General features: G+C 43.1%; 1 protein-coding gene across 2 annotated transcripts in view; it reads left to right on the forward strand.

Moving 5' to 3' along the window:
* The first annotated feature begins 437 nt into the window (after positions 1 to 437).
* Positions 438 to 19,616, forward strand: part of kctd16b (potassium channel tetramerization domain containing 16b) — a 144,460-nt gene continuing 125,281 nt past the window's right edge. The window contains exon 1 of one of the 2 annotated variants that reach the window (XM_054730700.2): positions 438 to 2,118. In XM_054730700.2, the coding sequence (XP_054586675.1) occupies positions 1,281 to 2,118 (838 nt within the window). In that variant the 5' untranslated portion in view covers positions 438 to 1,280. The remainder of the gene's footprint in view (positions 2,119 to 19,616) is intronic. The other variant, XM_015961281.3, reaches the window with a different exon arrangement.

A 19,616-nucleotide genomic window follows, 5' to 3' on the forward strand; every position in this document is an offset into this window, starting at 1 on the left:
CTGTTCCTTGCCTGAAAATAAAAAACACCAAGCAGCCAGATGGAGGCGCTGTTGCTCATTTTATAAAGCAGAGATAAATCTTATTTGGATTTTGAACACTAGAATTTCTTTGACAATGCAGACAACAACATGATGCAGTATAATATAGTGTTTGAAAATATCTTATTTTAGGTACCGAAATAAGTCATGGTCTGATGTTTGCAAACAGATTCGAGGAAACGTGGGTTTTAGTTTGAGTCCCAATACAAACATGCAGAAAAATATGGAAGATTTCCATTAGCTAAGAAAATGCAAAAGTTGTGAAAAATCACTTTATTTTAACCAAAGAGTGAATGTGTTTTTGTGTAAACGTGTATTGGAAGAGAAGGGGGAGGAGGAGGAGGAGGAGGAGGAGGGGTGAGGGGGCGGTGGAGACACCACCCAACTCTGTTGGGAAAGGGAGTCGGTGCGAGCGCGCGCAGGGAAGGAGAGGAGAGGAAGGGAGGGGAGATGCTCCTTTCAGCACCGCGGACAGCTCCGGGTAAGAGCAGCCAGCAGCGACGGGTCAGCTCCTCTCTGCTGCTGAATGACACACATCAGCTCTAAACTAACACCACCCGACAAGAGCAGAAACTATGAATGTGTCGAAGATTGTCTTTGTTTTGTTTTAACTGTGGATAAACGAATTCAATAGATGCCTGAATCTCTGTGAAGTTTTCTCTCAGCCTACATGGAAATATTTCGAGGAAGGTTCAGGAGAAAGCATCGTTTTCTTGTTTTTCCTAAAAGAAGTTGATCGACTTTAATTGTGTTTCTTCCTTTTGCCTGGATAAAGATTCCTGCATTTTCCCAGGAAGCAGAACGGCACTGCGAGGCAAGTTCTCTCTCTCTCTCTCTCTCTCTCTCTCTCTCTCTCTCTCTCTCTCTCTCTCTCTCTCTCTCTCTCTCTCTCTCTCTCTCTCTCTCTCTCTCTCTCTCTCTCTCTCTCTCTCTCTCTCGCTGCATTGGGCATCCTTCAGCCTCCATCGCTCCTGTAGAAGCCGTTCTCCCAGAGGCGATCGCAGTCCTACAGCCACTAATGCAAGCCTTCCATGCGCCCTGAGACACTTTTCCTCTCACGCAGCTCTGATTCTTTTATCCTCCTCAGAAACCCATCAGTTAGTATTTAATTTTGGAGGAGAAGCATGCTTTGCGCGTTTAGGCTGTGAGATGAAGTTGCCTCAGAAGAACTTTTGACGCAAATCTAATTTATTATCTTTCCCTTTTTTATTTTTTTACTTGCATCAGAAAGAGGTGCGTTCATGACGGAAAGAATGGCGCTGAGTGGGAACTGTAGGACTAACCCCAGAGAGCAGGCGTCAGTCCAGAACAGTTTCCCAGATGTAGTTGAACTAAACGTGGGGGGGCAGGTTTATTACACGCGCCACTCCACTTTGGTGGGCACCCCGAACTCGCTGCTTGGTAAGCTTTTCTCGTCCAAAAAAGAAGCGTCTAATGACTTGGCTAGAGACCCCAAGGGGCGTTTTTTCATCGACAGGGACGGCTTTTTATTCCGATATGTTCTGGACTACCTCCGGGACAAGCAGGTCGTCCTGCCGGACCACTTCCCGGAAAAGGGAAGGCTCAGGAAAGAGGCAGAGTACTTCCAGCTACCCGACCTGGTGAAGCTCCTGACCCAGGACGACATCAAGCACAGCCCGGATGACTACTTCCACAGCGACCACGAGGACGGATCTCAGGGCAGCGACCAGCGGCAGTGCCCCCCGCCCTCTCTCGTCCCAGCGGATAGGAAGAGCGGCTTCATCACGGTGGGGTACCGGGGCTCGTGCACCATGGGCCGGGAGAGTCAAACCGACGCCAAGTTCAGGAGGGTACCTCGGATACTGATATGCGGCAGGGTGGCCCTCGCTAAAGAAGTGTTCGGGGAGACTTTGAACGAGAGCCGGGACCCGGACAGGACTCCAGATCGGTACACCTCCCGGTTTTACCTCAAGTTCAAACACCTGGAGAGAGCGTTTGACATGCTGTCGGAGTGCGGCTTCCAGATGGTGGCCTGCAACTCATCAGTCACGGCCTCGTTTGTCAACCAGCACACGGAGGACAAGGTCTGGTCCAGCTACACGGAATACGTCTTCTACCGTAAGTACGCGCATGCACGTGCACACATGTGGCCGCTAGTGGGCGCACGCGGTTGGTTGGGTGGGAAAAAACATCTGGTGGGATGAAGGGGTGGGCCTCCCAACAAGTACTGATCCTTTATTCTGGTTTTCATGTGTTTATCCCCAGCTTGCCCTGATGCTAATGGTGCAGTTTGACTGAGTTGCAGGACCAAAACCAATCAGAGCTCACCTCTGATAATTGGGGTTAGCACAGGTGTTGTCATTGCTGCTTGGAAGCAGGAAAAAGCCTTTGCAGCAAACACTTAATTTGCATTTTAATCGTAGTGCTCAAGCCTATTACAGCACGTTGCAACATTCAGCCCACTCCTGCAAGAGTTTAGATTTCACAAGATTTAAACCAGATTTCAATAATTTCTCATTTGAGACACCAAAGCTGTCAGAGCAATGGTTTGTCAGTGCTTTGCCACTTATTGCTTCTCCACCTCCCACCTCTCTTTCATCCAGCCCAATGCTTTTAACTTCCTTGCATTTCATTCAGATTTTTAGCCACCGCTCTCCTTCCATTTTTCCATCTGCCAGCTCACTCTTGACCTGCTGCAGGAGGCTGGCGGGCAGCTGGAGAGGAAGAGCTCATCATGAGTTTTACAACGGCTCTTGTAAGACTTTATGGAGCTACAAAACAATCCTATATTCTTTGATTGATCACAAACATGTGCTGGTGTTCTTTGCACAAGACATATAAAGGGTCCTGTTTGATTCCTGGAGATGGTAGCAAGCTAAACCCGAATGAGACAACAGAAATAAAGTCAAATCTCACCAAAAGTGTGTAAATGAGGCTGATACCCACAGGGATTGAGTCTTAAAACTCTCCCTGTGCATAAAGTATCATAGATGGTTTTCTTATGGTAGCAAAGGTGTGGCATGAAATTCCACCAGAGAGGCAGGATTTGATTTCACTGCAAATTAGGGCTGCACAATATATCATAAATATATCGTTACGATATCAGCATGCCCAATATGCATAATGCAAAGAACAGATAAATATCACGATAAATGGTCAGCTCAAATGTTTGCTAAACATAATGCATTCTGTCAATCAAACGGAAGCGTGATTTTTTTTTAACAAATCAAACAGAGCTCTTCACCCATTTGGCCAATTGTGCGGGTTCTCATAATTTAGATGCCCGCCCCCAACACTTAATTTTGATGGTTAGCAAACATCTGAGTTAGCTTTGTTTTCCTCTTTCTGCTGATTCTGCCTTTCCCGGGATCCACTGATTGCCATTTCTTGTTCATTTTCTTTTTCACTTTCCTCACATCTTTTGCTTTTCTAATGTATATGATTTTTTGTCATTTCTTTCTTTCTTTGTTTTTAATTATTTTTGTTCCTGAGTTAAGTTTTTATTTATCGCAAGCAATATCGTCATCGCAATATAATCACTGTCATCGCATATCACAGTTTTTTCTAATATCATGTAGCCCTATTGCAAATGTTCACTTTTAAAATGGTAAATGGTCTGTATTTGATGTCCCTCCGACCACCACCAGCAGGCAAGGGGGGTTCAGTGTCTTACCCAAGGACACAACGACAGTGACAGACTGAGCAATGCTCGAACCTGCAACCTTCTGATTACGGGCCGAGCACTTACGTCCTGTGCCACCATCACCCTTTACACCTTTACACTTCACACTTATTTAATAATCATTTTAACAACTGGGATGACTAGACATTATTTTTCTAGTGACATCTTCCCCTCAGTGCCATGCCCCAGAGCCACCAGCACTCTAAAAACGGCAATGTTCAAATTACTTAACTTAGTTATTTTAACTGGTTCCATTAAGCCTCATTGTTTAAATGTATGTTTAAATGAACATTTTGTTATCATGTTACAAGTATATTACTATATCAAAGCTGTTGTGTCCTTGGAGAAGTTGCTTAACCTGCCTTGTCTGCTGGTGGTTGAAAGGACTGATGGTGCCTGTGTTCGGCAGTCTCGTTTCCTTCAGTACACCCCAGGCCAGCTATGGCTACACTTTAGCTCTTCATCACCAGCATGTGAATGGGTGACTGAAGCCTAGTTTATGCTTCTGCGTCAGCTCAACGAGGGAGAGACACACACATATTGACGCAGTGTTGCAAAGCAATTCCTCGCCAGGACAACAGAGGGCGTAGCGCTGTTCTGTGGTATCCTGTCATGTATCCAGTCCAGCATAGTGCATTTACTATTGTGTTTATATTGTGGTTTTTGTATTTCAGATACTTTTAAACACGGACAAATGTGTCCCTCGTTCTCCTTCACCTCTTCATGCACTCACCACCTCTAAACCCACGTTTCCCATTTCCATCCATGCATAAAATGCTTGCTGTGTATCATCTTACTCCTCCAGTCACGAGTGAATAAAACTTTAATATTTTTAGTTTTTCCATGAGATATTCTTCAAGCTGCTCTATGTCTGCCGCTAGATATTTTCAGCTCTCTTTGTTTTTTTGAGGGCACAATGGTGGCGCTGTTGACAAATTTAAAGGAAGAAGTGTCCTGACCAATCACAAGCTTGGATTCTCCAGATGTTTATGCAAGTGAGCTCGACTCTATTCATCCTCTCAAGCCTGCTGGAGAGCCCTCGCAGCAATAAATAATGGCGTTGCGTGTCTCCATATTGACGCAGAATCATAAATAAGGCTTGATTGTGCTGTGAAGCGCCTTGGGGGGTTGTAGAACCCTAAAAATACAGGCCATTTACCATGGAGAAATGGCCACAGTAAACCCCTTGTGCTTTATGAGCAAAAAAATATACTGTAAAAATAGGAAATGTTGAACTTACATGAAAATAAACTTGCCTCTCTGGAACCTGCCACCCTAGGAAAACCATCTACACTGTAAAAAATAAGACATTGAATTTACTTTCCCAAAGTATGTCAACTGTTTCCACTAAAGCAAGTTGCTTTAATATAAAGACTAACATACATTTACTATTAACATACAAATGTATATTATTGTACCTTCCCATGGGCTCACCACTCGTGGGAGGGGCCAAAGGGGTCGGGTGCAGTGTGTGACGGGTAGTAGTCAGGGGCAGGGACCTTGGCGGTCTGATCCTTGGCTACAGAAGCTGGCTCTTGGCACATGGAATGTCACCTCTCTGGTGGGGAAGGAGCCTGAGTTGGTGTGTGAGGTTGAGAGGTTCAGACTAGATATAGTCGGACTCACCTCAGCGCATGGCTCTGGCTCTGGAACCAGTTTCCTTGAGAGGGGTTGGACTTTCTACCAATCTGGAGTTGCTCCCACTGAGAGGCACCAAGCAGGGGTGGGCATACTAGTTGCCACACGTCTTGGTGCCTGTACGTTGGGGTTTACACCAGTGAATGAGAGGGTAGCCTCCCTCTGCCTATGTGTGGAGGGGCGGGTTCTGACTGTGGTCTGTGCTTAAGCACCAAACTACAGTTCAGACTACCCACCCTTTTTGAGACCTTGGAGGGGGTGCTGGACAGCGCTCCTTCCGGTGACTCCCTCATTCTGCTGGGGGACTTTAACGCTCACGTGGGCAACGACAGTGAGACCTGGAGAGGTTTGGTTGGGAGGAACGGCCCCCCGATCTGAATTCAAGTGGTGTTTTTTTATTGGACTTCTGTGCCAGTCATGGATTGTCCATAATGAACACCATGTTCAGACATAAAGGTGTCCATATGTGCTCTTGGCACCAGGACACCTTAGGCTGCAGCTCAATGATCGACTTTGTTGTTGTTTTGTCTGACCTGCGGCCGCATGTCTTGGACACTCGGGTGAAGAGAGGGGCGGAGCTGTCAACAGACCACTACCTGGTGGTGACTTGGCTCAGATGGTGGGGTAGGATGCCGGTCAGACCAGGCAGGCCCAAACGTATCGCGAGGGTCTGCTGGGAACGTCTGGTGGAGTCTCCTGTCAGAAGGAGCTTCAATCCCCACCTCCGACAGAACTTCCAAAATGTTCTGGGGGAGGCGGGGGACATTGAGTCTGAATGGACCCTGTTCTGTGCCTCCATTGTTGAGGCGGCCGACCAGAGCTGTGGTCTTAGAATCGTCAGTGCCTGTCGTGGTGGCAACCCCCAAACCCGCTGGTGGACACCGGCAGTTAGGGATGCTGTCAAGCTGAACAAAGAGTCCTATCAGGTCTTTTTGGCCTGTGGGACTCCAGAGGCAGCTGACGGGTACCGGCAGTCCAAGCGGAACACGGCTCAGGTGGTCACCAAGGCAAAAACCTGGGCATGGGAGGAGTTCAGTGAGACCATGGAGCAAGACTTCCGTACGGCCTCGAGGAGATTCTGGTCCACCATCCGGCGCCTCTGGGGGGAAAGCAGTGCGCTACCAACACTATCTATAGTGGGGACGGTGTGCTGCTGACTTGTGGATCGGTGGGCAGAATACTTTGAAGACCTCCTCAATCCCACCGACACGTCTTCCAGTGAGGAAGCAGAGTCTGGGGACTTTGGGTTGGCCTCTCAAATCTCTGGTGCTGAAGTCACTGAGGTGGTTAAAAAGCTCCTCTGTGGCAAGTGTTGGGTTATTTTTTAATAATACCAGGTCACCTTAAAGAGAAGTCAAACGCACAGCGGATTAGAACAATAGTATTGTTCAGTTCTACTTTGCAAAGTGGAGAGATGAAATGAATACCCACCCAAGCATGGTTCACTGGATCTCTCAGCGAACATTCGTTCTCTCTCTGAGAGTTTTTATTAACAAAGCACACACACAAAGCACATCCCATCACATTCCTAAACTGCTCCGTAGAGATTCAGGTGGAAAGCTGTTTAACTTAGGGAGTAAAAACAATGTCACATTTCCCTCCAACAAAACCAGGTGCATTCAGTCAACATTCTATTTCCCATGGGAGTGTAACTGATAACACAGAACAGCGTGGTCTGAGGAAGGTCGTTGTCCTCCCTATTGAGACGGGAAAGCTGGCAAAGGATAACACTTGCATTTAATGAAGCAACAGGTGTTTTACTTAAAAGGCAGTTATGATTTTAAACAGTAATGTCAACGAAAACCACTTTTTCTCTATCAGGAAGGCTCCAGGGGTGGATGAGATCCGCCCAGAGTTCCTTAAGGCTCTGGATGTTGTGGGGTTGTGTTGGCTGACGCGGCTCTGCAATATCGCGTGGTAATCGGGGGCAGTCCCACTGGACTGGCAGACCGGGGGGGGGGTCTCCTTATTTAAAAAGGGAGACTGCAGGGTGTGTTCCAACTACAAGGGGATCACACTCCTGAGCCTTCCTGGTAAGGTCTATTCAGGGGTTCTGGAGAGCAGGATCCGTCAGATTGTTGAACCTGAGATTCAGGAGGAGCAATGTGGTTTTGGTCCTGGCCGTGGAACACTGGACCAGCTCTATACCCTTAGGGGGATCCTGGAGGGTGCGTGGGAAGTTGCCCAACCAGTCTACAAGTGTTTTGTGGATTTGGAGAAGGCGTTTGATCACATCCCTCGGGGGGTCCTGTGGGGGGTACTCCGGGAGTATGGGGTACCAGGCCCTCTGATATAGGCTGTTAGGTCCCCGTGTGACCGGTGTCAGAGCTTGGTCTGCATTGCCGGCAGTAAGTCTGGCTCGTTCCCAGTGAGAGTTGGACTCTGGCAAGGCTGCCCTTTGTCACCGATTCTGTTCATAACCTTTATGGGCAAGATTTCAAGGCGCAGCCAAGGTGTGGAGGGCATCCGTTTTGGTGGCCTGAGGATCAGGTCTCTGCTTTTTGCAGATGATGTGGTCCTGTTGGCTTCATCAGAATGTGATCTTCAGCTTTTGCTGGAGCGGTTCGCAGCCGAGTGTGAAGCAGCTGGGATGAGAATCAGCTCCTCTAAATCTGAGACCACGGTCTTGATTTGGAAAAGGGTAGAAAGCCTTCTCTGGGTCAGGGATGAGGTCCTGCCCCAAGTGGAAGAGTTTAAGTATCTCGGGGTCTTGTTCACAAGTGAGGGAAAACTGGAGCGTAAGATCGATAGCAGGGTATCCGCGGTTCCTTAAAAAGTCTTAAATTAGCTTTTTCAATTTTAAGGTCTTAAAAATCCTTAAAAATGACTAATAATCCTTAAATACAGCTGTCAAAAGTCTTAAATTACCAAAGACTTAATAAACAAGATTCTTTTAATTCTATAAAATTTTCCTGAAAGTGGCCTTGAAAAAGGTCTTAAAAAGTCTTAAATTTGGCTCCCGTAAACCTGCAGATACCCTGGATAGGCGGATTGGTGCTGCATCTGCAGTGATGCGGGCATTGTACTGGTCTGTCGTGGCGAAGAGAGAGCTGAGTCAGAAGGCGAAGCTCTTGATTTATCAGTCGATCTACATTCTTACCCTCACCTATGGTCATGAGCTTTGGGTAGTGACCGAAAGAACAAGATCGCGGATACAAGCGGCCAAAATGAGTTTTCTCCGAAGAGTGGCTGGGCTCTCCCTTAGAGATAGGGTGAGAAGCCCGGTCATTCGGGAAGGACTCGGAGTAGACCTGCTGCTCCTCCACATCGAGAGGAGCCAGTTGAGGTGGCTCGGGCATCTGGTCAGGATGCCTCCTGGACGCCTCCCTGGTGAGGTTTTCTGGGCATGTCCAACTGGGAGGAGACCTAAAGGTAGACCCAGGACACAGTGGAGGGACAATGTCTCTCACCTGGCCAGGGAACGCCTTGGATTCCCCCGGAGGAGCTGGCCCAAGTGGCTGGGGAGAGGGAAGTCTGGGCCTCTCGCCTTAGGCTACTGCCCCCAGACCCGACTCCGGATAAGCGGATGAAAATGGATGGATGGATGGATACTATTGTATATTCTAGTGATGCACCGATATGACTTTTTTGGGCCGATACCGATATCCAATATTAAGATCACTGTTATGGCCGATAACCAATATCAGCCGATACCGATAGACTGACATTAATGCTTCTAAAATCTGCTGATTTTGTATAAAATGAACATTAATAAAGCTGAATTTACATTATTATGTACACACATCACACATTTACTCTTCTAAGATGATTACATTCACTGTCACATGACTAAACAATCACACATCACCCCCCCCCCCCCACCTCACCCTCTAAAACAGGCAAACAAATGGAGACATGATGGAAAAAATATCGATTGTTAATATTGGCCCAGTTTTATTTATCAAACAGATACCGATATTTGAAAAAATGACTAATGTGATACGATATTGATACAGATATGTTGTCCATCACTAGTTTACTCCTTACATTTAAGCAGCTAGGTTTGGTACAACCAGTTGACACAAATTGGTTAGGTAAATTTAACATTTCAATTGTTTGATTGCAAAAAAAGTTGGTAAATATTTCAAGCATTAATTATGATTTAAAAAGCGGTCATTAGCTTCAGCCAATAGTTTTTTAAAGGGACTTTACTTAGTTTTGAATTAATATGCTCGCGATTGCCCCCTCAGGCCAAAAGCGTAACGGCAGCTTCAATAGTAGGCTCGTGCATGAGGCGCGCATGCTGTACGTGCACACTCCTTAACGAAAATAACAGCTCAGACAGTCCGTGTGTGTGTGTGTGGCCCGGAGGACAGAGGACAGGAGAACACGCAGCTAATAAATTAAATAATTTGGTTCTGTACCTTTCTCTTCAGCACAGCCAAGGTTCAAGATGGGTCAGTCCTCCTGCATGCTCAGATCATTCCCTTCCCTTGCTTGAAAAATTGTTCCAAAATGAAAGTAGAACCCACATCTTTTTTATCTGTGAATTCAATGCCGTTCGGCGAGTCTCAAATAAAAATTTGGGCATCTTACTGTAAAAAAATATACCATCAATGTAAAAAATAAACTCTAAATAAACTAAGTTCACATCCAGAATCAAACCCGGGTCTTCCACACGGGAGTTCACCGCCTTATTGAGTGAGCTATAGCACGAGTGATGTCTTTTGTATCTGTAATATATATATATATATATATATATATATATATATATATATATATATATATATATATATATATATATATATATATATATATATATATATCCTTGATGACAGCTGAAACAACGTTCAAAGAACAGTTTGGAGCCAAAATGGCTATTTTGTTGCTAATTTGCAGGAAATAACTAGAAGAAAGTAGCTAAGGGTCCTCAGAAATGTAGCTAGGTTCATCACTAGGCTTTAGGAACAGCGACAAAGTCGCTGAGTTGGCACTAACTCTCTGTCTGCTGCTAAAGCTACTGATAGCAAACGCTACGGGCTATGCCTGAGCGTGAACGCGCATGAAGCAGCCTGCTCGACCCGAGCAGCTCTCTTTTTCTGTGATTTTACAGAAAAACAGGGAATCACAGTAAAAATGCCAGAGCTCATTCTACAGGACCAGGGCATTGCAGGAGAATGTATGAAGAAGAAATGTATTATTTCTATACATGTTTTGGCTATCAAACTTCCATAATGTCCCTTTAATAACAAAAAATGCGTGAAGATAATTCAAAGAATTGTTTAAAGAACACATTTATAAATCCACATCCAAGCAATCGATACATTATTTTAGCTTTGTCAGCCACACAACTGAAACAGAGTCCAGCTTATGTTTTAAGACAAATCAAATAATCTGCAAATTCCCACATGCCCTAAAACACATGAAATATTTTGCTGTGTAGGAGGAAAAACCCACTACCCGACTCATAAATCACAAACATCAAACAGCCACATGACGGCAGAGCAAACAGACGTCGAGGAAACACATGAGACTAGTTTCCTGGGCTGGGTCCAGAGCTAAATGAGCTCTGCATTAATGGCCTTCATGAAGCACAAAGACTAGATGGCTCTTGGCTCTTACAAACTCCCAGAAGTGGCTCTATCAAGCCAAATCAAGTGCTGGTGAGAGCTGCACACATACGTAAACACACGTGCACACACACACACCTTAGCTAATGTAATATCTGGCAGTGTTTCTGTGGGCCACCACTGCCACTTTTTGCATCATGACAACAGTAACAGCTTCCTGACTTTGCTGACAAATGTTCGGCTTGTTAGGGGCAGCATACTCAAAAGCAAGGGCACGGGCATCAGCAGTGAGCACATCTAGGGGCAGAGCGATGAACATGCAGGAAGTTTGTTTAATGCTGCAGTCACACGGTGGATTAAAGCAGCGTCTGACAGCCTACCTCCTCATATGCTTCTCTCACCTATTTCCTCTTTTCGTCTTGCTTTCTTTCATGTCTTGTCATTTTGTTTGAGTTAATCAACGTCGTTTCTCTTTCTCTCGTCTCTGGTTCTATCTTCCCTCTCCGCAGCTTCATTTTTCCCCCGTTTTTCTGAGCACCGCAGGGGCAAGAAGCACAGTGGTGGCTCCAGTTGCCTTTACATGCCTGACTACACCGTCAAACCTCCCTGTCTCACTCCTTATTCATATTCCTGTCTGTCTGTCTGTTTGTCTGTTGAGTTTGCATTAGCTGTCATCTTCAGCTGTCTCATTTCACACTTCAGCAGCATTAGTCTGAGATTTGTTTTGAGGTTTGGAGCAGAGTGTTTCTCCTAAAACGTTACTCAAAGCTCTTCTACTGGTCTCCAGGTCTAGGATTTCAAATTTCCAGCTCAGAAAGACAACTATGTTCCTCTTTTGGAGTGGATGAAGCTTGTTTAAAGCTTCAGCCTTAACCCCATTGATCAGATCGGCAAGAGTTGCAACATGAGCTGCAAAGTAGATCTCCTCAATTAACACGTTCTGGTAGGGCTGACTGGGAGCAGAGCTGTTCATTTAGAGTTACTCACATGTCTGCTTTGACATGTTAACACAAACATAGATGGTTGGGTATCTTCTGTTGGAAAAAGAAAAGTGCCTGCTTTGCTTTGGGCACCTGCCCTTCTGAGGCTAGCAGAGGCAGCTGATGTGCTATAGCAAACGGATCAGATTTGAAAAATGTGAAACCATGCTATAAAATTCATCCGTCTAACACAAATATTCTACTTTATATATTTCTTGAAGCCAAAACGGGAAACATATTTAAACAGGTTTTTTTTTGGCACTGAAGGAGAACATTTTTCTGGTCCAGTCTGGACCAATTCCTGACTAATACATTTTTAAATGAAATCCAAATGACCAAGATGCAGCAAGCCCGACCCACAACTAAAACTGGAAGCTCCATGTGACCTCTGCGGGTTTTTTATGTGCTGCCAAAAAAAGGTGAAAGGTGGCAATTGATGTTTTCTGTGAGCAACATTTCTTGAACCATTGACTGGACTCTGATAAAATGCAGAAAAATTAACCTTTAAATGTGCAGCAGGTTAACTTTCGAGTCAACCCAATTCAATATGGCTACCACACATTGGCAAACACAAAAAAGGACTGTAACCCAGTCAGATTCTATGATAATTATTAATAATTTGGGGACCCTAACCCTAATGGGGCATCAGATCGGAACCATTTCCTCAGAAGTTTTGACATAAACAGCAGTAGGTAGTATTTAACTCCCACTGAACAGGACCAAAGAGATGTATCTGACCAACCTTATCAAACATTTTTTTAAGCATTTAAAAAAATATCTCTTTCCAGAAACAGTTTTTTTTTCCCTCATTGGTCTCAGAAGTTCTTACACTGCAAAAACAAATTTTTAAGAAAGTTTAAAGGGGCATTATGGAAGTTTGACAGCCAAAACATGTATAGAAATAATAAATGTCTTCTTCATACATTCTCCTGCAATGCCCTGGTCCTGTAGAATGAGCTCTGGCATTTTTACTGTGATTGCCTATTTTTCTGTAAAATCACAGGAAAAGAGAGTTGCTTCATGTGCGTTCACGCTCAGGCATAGCCCGTAGCATTTGCTATCCATAGCTTTAGTCTTTGTCGCTGTTCCTAATGCCTAGTGACAAAGCTAGCTACATTTCTGAGGACCCTTAGCTACTTTCTTCTAGATATTTCCTGCAAAATAGCAACAAAATAGCCATTTTCGCTTCGAACCGTTCTTTGAACATTGTTTCAGCTGTCATCAAGGATATAAATGTTACAGATACAAAGGACGTCACTGGCGCTTTAGCTCATCTAGTAAGATGTCGGACTCTCGTGCATTAGACCCGGGTTTGATTCTGGATGTCAACATAGTTTATTTAGAGTTTCTTTTTTACATTAACTCATTCACTGCCATTGACGACTAAAGTCGTCATTTTAGATCGAACCATTCACTGCCAATGATGACTAAAGTCGTCATTTGCATTTTTTTTACTGTTTGAGCATCAGAACGAGCCCCCGCGCTGAGAACAAACATCTCAGCCCTGAAGCCGATCTTCATCCGCATACGTCACAGATCACATGATCAGGAAGCAACACATCCATGTGTTTGGAGATCGTTTTGGGCCGTTCCTGTAAAAAAAGTGAGGCGCGAACCGGAAAAGCGTCTGCCGATCACAATTCGACAACGGATTATGAAAGAACGGATAACGCTCAAAACACGCGGCTTCTTCCTGATGTAAGAGGTGAGTCTCCTCTTTGTTTTGGTTGTTTTGGCATCGACATAATCCTAGTGCACAACATTCTGTGACTCTTAAAAAAACAGTAAAAACGGTGAGAAACGCTGGCAGCGAAGGCCGTTAGTGATCAGGAAACGGCTGGCAGTGAATGAGTTAATGATATATTTTTTTACAGTAAGATGCCCAAATTTTTATTTGAGACTCGCCGAATGGCATTGAATTCACAGATAAAAAAGATGTGGGTTCAACTTTCATTTTGGAACAATTTTTCAAGCAAGGGAATGGAATGGTCTGAGCATGCAGGAAGACTGATCCATCTTAAACCTTTGTCGGCTGTGCTGAAGAGAAAGGTACAGAACCAAAGTATTTAATTAATTAGCTGCACGTTCTCCTGTCCTCTGTCCCACACACACACACACACACACACACACACACACACACACACACACACACACACACACACACGCACGCACGCACGCACGCACGCACGCACGCACACACACACACACACACATTTTCGTTAAGGAGTGTGCACGTACAGCATGTGCACCTCGTGCACGAGCCTACTATGGAGGCTGCCATTATGCTTTTGGCTTGAGGGGGCAATCGCGAGCATAAAAATTCAAAACTCCGTAAAGTCCCTTTAAAAAAGCCTAATCTTTTGACATTTTATTTTATTTTTAGTTTAAAGGGAAAATAAATTATTCTCCAGAAAAATAACTTATAAAAAAGGGCAATGTTCTTAAATATGTTTCAAAGTTTCTTGTTTTGAGTAAAATAATCTGCCAGTAAGGTAAGCAAAGGTTGTTTAGCTACAATTCCTAAAACTAGCAAATAAATAAAAAATTAGATAATTTTGCTAGTTTTAAGAATTCTAGTCAAAAAACTTTTGCTCTTCCGAGTGTCAGACTTTTTTTAACTCAAAACAAGAATGTTTGGATGATATTTAAGAATATTTACTTTATTTCAAGTAATGTTTTCTTGAAAATCAGTTTTTGTAGTTTACCACCACTTTAACCATTTAGTCAGTAGCTGTTTATCCACCAGTCTTCAGACACTAAAATCCTTGCATTTAATGCAGAATTCATAGTTGGATCAAATGCTTTGAGTTGCCCAGCGGACAAAATCTGAGCCGTTGCGTTTTCGATGTAAAAATTGTGTTTTTGAAGCAACGACAAAGCTTGTGTGCTGACATTTAAGCTCTTGGTCTCAGCATGCATATTTTTATTTACTTATTTATTTATTCCACAAATCTTGGTTTAAATGTTTTGAGAAATCTAGTTCTGATCTAATAATTAACATTTAAATCACTGAAAGGTAAATGTTCTTCTTAGAATAAACGTTTCAGAGACATTCATACATTTCTAAAACCTGGTCTATAAACAAATTAATGTGCATATTTTAGCTTCACAAGCAGACAACGTTCCAAAGAGGATTTCAAAATGTTTGCTTAAATACTTAAAAGGTGCACTTAAAAAATGATTGACTCAACTGTACATATTACATGATTACAACAAGCATGTAATCAAACTCACACTTCTTTAAGAATTTTGTAGTGTCCACTTGAAAGCCTGATTTTTATTTGAATGTTTGCTGCCCAGATTGGCTTCACCTACTGTGGCTAGCTCTTTTGCTAGCACTTTTTAATAATCTGGATTGCCTGAAAGCCTTTAGAAGGCTACCTGTGTTTACTGAATGTCTGGAGCGAATGATAACTAATCATCTGAGCTGACAGCTGCTTTTACTCAGTCCACTTTAGGGCCTGAAATTCACAATCACAAAAAAACTGAAATTTTGTGTTTGGCACAAACTGAGCATTTGTAGAGTTCCACAAATGGATGTAAAAATCTATTTCTTTGGCTCAGGTTAGATTTTCCTCAACTTAACTTTTTTAACACAACAATATGCCAGCTGGTGAATTGTGTCTCATCACAAATGGATGCTCTGGTGTACACTGGTGTGTGCCACGCTGCACCATTACACACAGATGAGTAACTCCTAGAGGGGCAAATGTATTTTGGCAGGTGGCAGCGCTTATGAAGTGTGTGTGCTTTCGTGTGTGACCCGTGTTGCACTATCTGAGGCATTTGCACATCCATCGAGCCACCAGGAAAACACACCTGCACTCCAACAAGCTCTCACACACACAGACTCTGTCCATGCACGCACCCAGCGGCAGACAGAAACACTCATCGCCAAATGAGACAACACGGTGCTCACGGTGAGAGCTTCACCCGCACCCATCACTGACGACGTTAGCGGCAGCGGCCCCTTCCTGCAGGCCTGTTGCAGGTGATTAGCCAAGGAGCAGAGAGGCCATGACAGCTCTGAAGAGAGCCTTGATGGGTACAGCTGCTACCCAGCCTCATTTCCACAGGAGAGTAAACCACCGCATACCTCGAGTCTTCATTATTTAGACTGAGGAAAAATAAGAGGAGAGGAAGCAGGCTGAAAACATTGATCGATGGCAGAGGAGACGAATACTGCTGATCTTCTTACTGCCTCTGGCTGTCCTGACGAATGAACAAAGATGACTACTGTTACTGTTACCCCGTTTCTGTTTATAACCATGAAAAGGCTGCTTATTAAAGCATTAGACGGATACACACAGCTTTTCTTGTTCAGTATTTATAATCAAATGCTGCTATGTTTCAATAGATTTCTATTGAGAATGCTTCAAACACTTTTCAACCATTTCCAGAGGGGCCTCATGCAAGAATTCAAATGGTTGCAGCAGACTGAGTAGTTTTCTTCTATTTACTCAGCCAATATTATATAATGAACCAATAAACATATAACTAAATTAGACCGCGTGGGAATAAACCAGACCATCCTTGGAGAAGCAACCATAGTTGAGCATGCATACTGATCTGCTTGCTTGATGATGGCTTCTTCTAAAATGTGTTAATTTAAAGTAGATGTATGGAGATAAATATTATGGTATGGTAAAACTGCTAGCCTTTTCCACTATTCTTGTTCGGAATTAATTGCCAAACTTTGCAGCAACACACCAACGTTCCACTCCATCTAGATTTAATTTAGACAGGGTCCCGTCCAGAATTATAATTAGCTCAATTTTAGATCTGTGTAAGAACCAGAATTAAAATCAAATTCAGAATCAGAATTAAAATTAGAATCACAGTTAGCATAATCACAATTATTTGTATTTATCTCGTTTTTGTGTATTTGTAATAATTAAAAAAAATATTTTTTGTTTATTCATTATTTGTTCTCGTGAAGCGCCTTGTGGTTTCACTTCTTCTTCTTCAAAAAAATTAAATCCTTTAATATGGTCTGATGTCAAATCTCAGTAATCAAACAATAGAAGAAAAAATATGCAAAAAAGTCCAAATCAGGACTCAAAGCTAAATATGTAAATAAAATGGTCAAACAGTACAGGTCGGAACATAAAGAAACACGAAACAAACACAAAGTGGCAACGGAAAGAGGCAGATTCAAGATTTGTAAACACATTCTAAATTAACTTTATATTCAACTAAATTCAATGGCTTCTCACCAGTGAGTTCCATCATTTTCTGCTTTAAATAGTCATTAATTTATAAAAAGTTAAAACTGAAGTTGTTTTATCCACACAGTTTTGAAAAGTATCTTTAATTAGTTTATTTAATAGTATTATTTTCTGTACTTCGTTTGTTGAGTTGATGACTAAAATATTGGTAGTCTTTTTCACGGCCTACGTTTGACATGATATGTGTTCAAAAACCTGTAATTAACCAAATGTACAAAGAATCACTAGAGTGAAAATGCACCTGCAAACACTTATTTTAGTCAGAAAGAAGAAAATGTACAGAAGTCATAGTTGAACTGGATTTATTAGACCTGCATGGATGATGTAAGTCTGTATAAATTGGTAGATTAAATGGATTCAGATCCCTGCAAGGCCACTGGTTTTCATATAAGCCATAACGCTGTTTTGGTACGGAATAAACTACCAGGCTAGGCTTAGAAAACAGTCTTGAACATGGTAACTGAGCTGCATAATAAAGTCTTATATATATATATATATATATATATATATATATATATATTTATATATCAAAGATCAGCAGAAAGTTATGTGATTTTATTTTATTACCAAATAAAGTTTACTTTACCTGATAAAATGTTTAATACTATTTTAGAATAGTTCATCCTATTTGCTTGAACCACTTGGACAGTTTAATCTGTTCTTCATGGAGGGAGGTGAGTATGGAGTTCATAAGTGACAATAGCCGAGACAAACGGATAAATAAAATGGGGCAAACTTAGAGAAAAATAGACTTGTTTGTCTCACATCCCTCTTGACCTTCTGCAGTGTGAGCTTAGTGTAGCTGCGTAACGGAGTCTCCCATAATCCCCATCCCCTGGAGTCTGTGTGTGTGTGTGTGTGTGTGTGTGTGAGAGAGAGAGAGAGAGAGAGAGAGAGAGAGAGAGAGAGAGAGAGAGAGAGAGAGAGAGAGAGAGAGAGAGAGAGAGAGAGAGAGAGAGAGAGAGAGAGAGAGAGAGAGAGAGAGAGAGAGAGAGAGAGAGAGAGAGTGACCAGGGGAAAAAAACATAAACAAACTAAACACAAGCGCTAAATGAAGTTTCCTATAGTCCATGGGACAGCCTCCTTTTGTTGCTGCCCATCAGTCCACTTTCTCCTCCTCTGCGACTCCTGACACTCTGCTCTTTCTCAGCTGGGGCTCATGGCTGATGTAAAGCTGATGCTGTTCCCCTGTTGTGTTGGAATAAGTGCTCTGTGGTGCGATGAGGTGTGGCGCGTTGCTATAATGACAGAAGCTGCAGCTGGAGGGACTCTTCACAGGCTCAGCTCTCCGGCTGGAGCTGCTGCAGTGCATCAGTGGTTTAATAGCTCTACTTTTTGTGAGTCCTGATTGGCTAGAAATACCGTAAATGCAAAGTTAAGGGTGCACAGAAGTTCTATTGCATCTGTTTCTGCGTCGCCTAATTGTACCAACATCTGCTTCCACGGCGGGAGAGCTTGTCACAATTCAGATAAACGTCTCCTGCCATTTGGAGCCACGTCCTTCGTGAAGAGGCATAGCTAACAATGGCCAGGTTTCTTACATGTGGTGCTCAGTTCCGACTGCACTGCTGTTTTACATCACGACTTTTGGAAAGTAATGTAAATGTGTCTTTATTTCAAAATTATACAAAATTAAGAAATGTTTCTAAAGTCTTCTAATTTTTCTTACAGTGATAAGAATTTGTTTAACTTTTTTTTCTTTGTGTGTGTGCGTGTGTGCATGTGTGTGTGTGTGTGTGTGTGTGTGTGTGTGTGTGTGTGTGTGTGTGTGTGTGTGTGTGTGTGTGAGTCTAATCAGTGCTGATTATGGCTTGTCGTAGTTCGATGCATTTCCACATGTGAGTTTGAGGCATCAAAGGGAAAAAAACCTCTCAACCCCAAGACATGTGTGATTGCCCTAAAACTGTTTTATTTACACTCATCATGTGTTAAACAGAGGTTTATGTTTACATGTAAATCAACATTATTGGACACTGAGCTCCAAGGAAAAAGTGTACTAGCAAGAGATATTTTTCTGCAACCTGAACCTGCTCTTTGAGCCTCTATAAAACGTATGAAACTTTTTGGGGGCTCACAATGGCTCAGGAGTTCTGAAAATTGGCCAAACATAACCCATAATAAAGCCCTACAATGGAAAGACTGGTTTGCCCCACCCACTCAGCCAGGACATGGACATTAAATGAGTTTTGTGCTGATTGGTCGATTTACCATGATGGCTCTGTGACACAACCTAAAGCTTGTAACTTGTAAGTGTGTGTTGGGTTGCAGACAGAGAAGGAAGTGTCTGGCCGATGTCTGTAGCACTGGTGAGAGAGGTTAGGGGGGATGAACGAGGACAAGGATCAAAAGCCATAGATCTATCTGGCATTCATTCAAAGCCTGGGTATTCCCAGTACACCCTGGAATGATTCCTGACTTGTACAACATTCTTCCTTTTTTTCTCTTCTCATTAGCAGTAGCTCAGGCTAGTGCTATTCTGTGGTTAGCATCACCGCAACCAGCCTTTATATCTAAAGACCTATTTTTATGACTTGGACTAGTTTATTGTGTCCCATTTTAATAGTTGCTTCTGTTATTT

This window comes from Nothobranchius furzeri, chromosome 10 (genome assembly GCF_043380555.1).
Source record: "Nothobranchius furzeri strain GRZ-AD chromosome 10, NfurGRZ-RIMD1, whole genome shotgun sequence".
Classification (NCBI taxonomy): domain Eukaryota; kingdom Metazoa; phylum Chordata; class Actinopteri; order Cyprinodontiformes; family Nothobranchiidae; genus Nothobranchius; species Nothobranchius furzeri.